Source organism: Sceloporus undulatus, chromosome 4 (assembly GCF_019175285.1).
Source record: "Sceloporus undulatus isolate JIND9_A2432 ecotype Alabama chromosome 4, SceUnd_v1.1, whole genome shotgun sequence".
NCBI classification, from domain to species: Eukaryota; Metazoa; Chordata; class Lepidosauria; order Squamata; family Phrynosomatidae; genus Sceloporus; species Sceloporus undulatus.
In genome coordinates, this window is record NC_056525.1 from 131,471,927 (window position 1) to 131,475,026 (window position 3,100).

General features: G+C 38.8%; 1 protein-coding gene across 1 annotated transcript in view; it reads right to left on the reverse strand.

The window, feature by feature from the left end:
* The window catches only part of PHGDH (phosphoglycerate dehydrogenase), a 50,243-nt gene that overhangs the window by 40,100 nt on the left and 7,043 nt on the right, over window positions 1-3,100 (reverse strand). The window contains exon 3 of the mRNA XM_042462147.1: window positions 1,091-1,156. Coding sequence (XP_042318081.1) covers window positions 1,091-1,156 — 66 coding nt within the window. The remainder of the gene's footprint in view (window positions 1-1,090; window positions 1,157-3,100) is intronic.

A 3,100-nucleotide genomic window follows, 5' to 3' on the forward strand; every position in this document is an offset into this window, starting at 1 on the left:
TAAGCAACAATTATAGTTATGCCCCGATTCTGGCGCAGAACCAGAACTGGAGCTTGGGTCATGCGTCATTGGAACAGGATGCCAGAATGAGGGGTAAATGGGTCTGTGGCCCATGCAGAAAAAAGCTTAACAAAACCTTAGTAGAGTGCTTTTAGTAGAGGAAAAGAATAACAGGTATAACAGATCTTAAGCAGATGAAGAGGAGAGAAATTGTGTTGCTTAAACCATTCCCCACTTCTTGCTTTTTCCTCTTGACCAGGTTCCCAGTAATTCATGGCATGTTTGTCAGGGCTTATCTGCTGCATGAAACAAGTGTGGCTGCAAGGGCTGTGTTTCAGGTAGCAAGATAAAGAGAAAAGCATCCTTTCCTTGCCAGTTCTCTCCTCCAGTCTAAGGGATCGCCTTTTTTCGTATAATCAACCCCACACACTCAGATCCTCAGGAGGGAATTTATTTCAGTTTAAAAAGACTAGACTGACTGCTACCTCCCAGAGGTCCTTTTCCGCTGCCGCTCCCAGATTGTGGAATGGCCTGCCAGTGGAGATCTGTCAAATTACTAGCCTCAACAGCTTCCAGAAAGCTGTCAAGATGGATTTGTTCTGGCAGGCCTTTCCCAAATAGAAACACCCAGCCAAAATGTACCACCTTTCCCATTTGCTTTATTAATCTAACTTAATTTTAAACTGTTTGTCTTAATTGATTGTTTTAAGTACAATATGTTTAATCCTTTTTTTAGTGGGAGGGGGGGAAATAAGGAACAATGCATTGCATTGCATTTTTGTATGGAAATTTTAATATGTAAGCTGCTTCGGCTGTTTTCTAAGAGAGAAGTGGGCTATAAATAAAGTTGTTGTTGTTGTTATTATTATTATTATTATTATTATTATTATTATTATTATGCAGCAACAACAAAAATGATTATCTTAGCTCTTTTACATGTGTCTGTATGTAATGTTTAATATGGAACCTGGAACTGTAGTTGCTGGATATTATTCCCAGATTCTCTGAACTGAAGGCAGAACTCACATCAGTGAAATTCAGCACGAGTTGCTGGGATGCTCCCTGCTTTCACAAAAGCCATATTACTTACCTGGCCAGGCTCATGATCATTCCACATGTCAGCTCTGCAGCACTGAGGCTGTTGCCAGTGGGTGTACTGAGGAGCAAAGCAGAGAGAAGGGATATCAGCAGGAGTGATAGAAATAGTGCTTTAAAAGCTTCTGGGACCTGTGGCTTTCAAGCCAAAATCCATGCCTTCTGGGCCCACAGCAGTGGCCAAATAATTATGGTTAGAAAAAAGCACTGACAATATGCTCCACAGCCCTCTTCTTCTTTTATAAACACTTACTCCATCATTACTAATAGATGATGCAGTTGACCCTATTGGGTACAGAGGGCATTACTGGTTTCACAGAACCACTCCTTGATGTGAGAGTATACTGTACTGAAGGATCAATCATACATTGATAGATTTGCTTACACCAATATTTTGCTTTGGTACAAAAGTAAAGAAATCTATACTATGGAATGTGTAGGGAAAGAACAAACACCACATAACAAACTGTCTAATCACCGTAATAAGCAGCATGGAAAACATACTGGGAAATTCTGTGCAAACAAAATATACAGTTTGCTCTTCTAAAGCAAAAGGGCTCTTTCTGTTCCTACCCACCATTTCTCCTAAAAACAACTTTTGCCTTCAGCTCTGACATAGTGGATTGTTCCCTACTTACATTGCCTACTCTACCTTTTAATGGAAGCACTGGGGTGTAATGCTAAATTAGAGCTTAGAAACATTCTAATTTTGGGGACAATTCCCAAATCCTCCAACCAGCATAGCCACTGGTCACTTAAGGATTCTGCAAGCTGTAGTTCAAAACAAAACAAAAAACACTCCATCCCAATCTATGTGCTAAGCCACATTAGAGCACTATAGGAATGAGCCAGCAAAGCTTTCTGCTTGCACCCTTTCCTTCCTCTGTAGTGCATTTGCAAGAAGGAGGATGGAAACTTTCTCTTTGGTTTCCAAGTACAAGCAACTCTTTGTTATATCCAAACTGAGAAATGTGGTTAGCACTAAATACTGGAGGGGAGGGGGAGTTGCTGGCACCATCAGTGATTTTAATTTTAATTTGAGGAGGGCTTTGAGGCTTTGGGGGAGTTCACAGCCCACCTGTGCTATACAGTAATATAGGGGAAGGGAAATATTGAGAAGGATTTAAGTGAACAAGAGAAATAGCTTTGCAAACTGGCTTTTGAAATACAGTTTTAATAACACGCTACTGTGTGGCAGAAGACATGTATTCTTAACAAATAAAATATAAAAACTACCTCAGTCAGTGGTCCCTATTTACACAAAATGAATTTCTGAAGCCCATAACGTCAGGAAGCCTTTTGGGACTTGAAACAGGAGAGCCACAGTTCCACAGCAGAGCTTTTTTGTACGCAGAAGGTCTCACATTTAACCACGAGCAACTTCTGCTAAAAAAGGCAGGACCTGCCAGCAGGTGATAAGAAAGGCACTACTGAAAAGCCTGCAAAGTGCTGTCAATCAGAGTAGGCTGTCCTGACTTAGACGGACAAACCATCAAATCTAGAAAAGTCATAGTGTTCCCTGGAGCTAGGAATAGCTCACCTTCATTATTATACTTTCACTGTCCCATGAGAATTGTTGTTGTAGTGAAGTTGAAAGCTTTCACGGCTGCCATCCATAGTGTTTTGTGGGTTTTTTGGGCTATGAGGTCATGTTCTAGAATTCTTCTAGAGTATGGCCTCATAGCCCAAAAAACCCATTAAAAACGATTGTTGTTGTTGTTCTTTTATTCTGAAAATAAAAAGCCAATGATTTGTTGGCATAAAATGGTATTTTAAAATTTTATAATATCCCTTAGTTTGTTTAAAGTTTTATAACAATTTTATACTTTTACAATGATTTTATACTTTTAAATTTCACTTTTTTTCTTTTTAATATAAGTTTTATAATTGAATTCTTAACTAATATTACTTACTCCTACAATTTGATGATTTATTGTGATGTCTGTTGATTGATGTTTATCGTAATAAATTGAATTGAACTGATGTTCTTTTATTCACTAATATC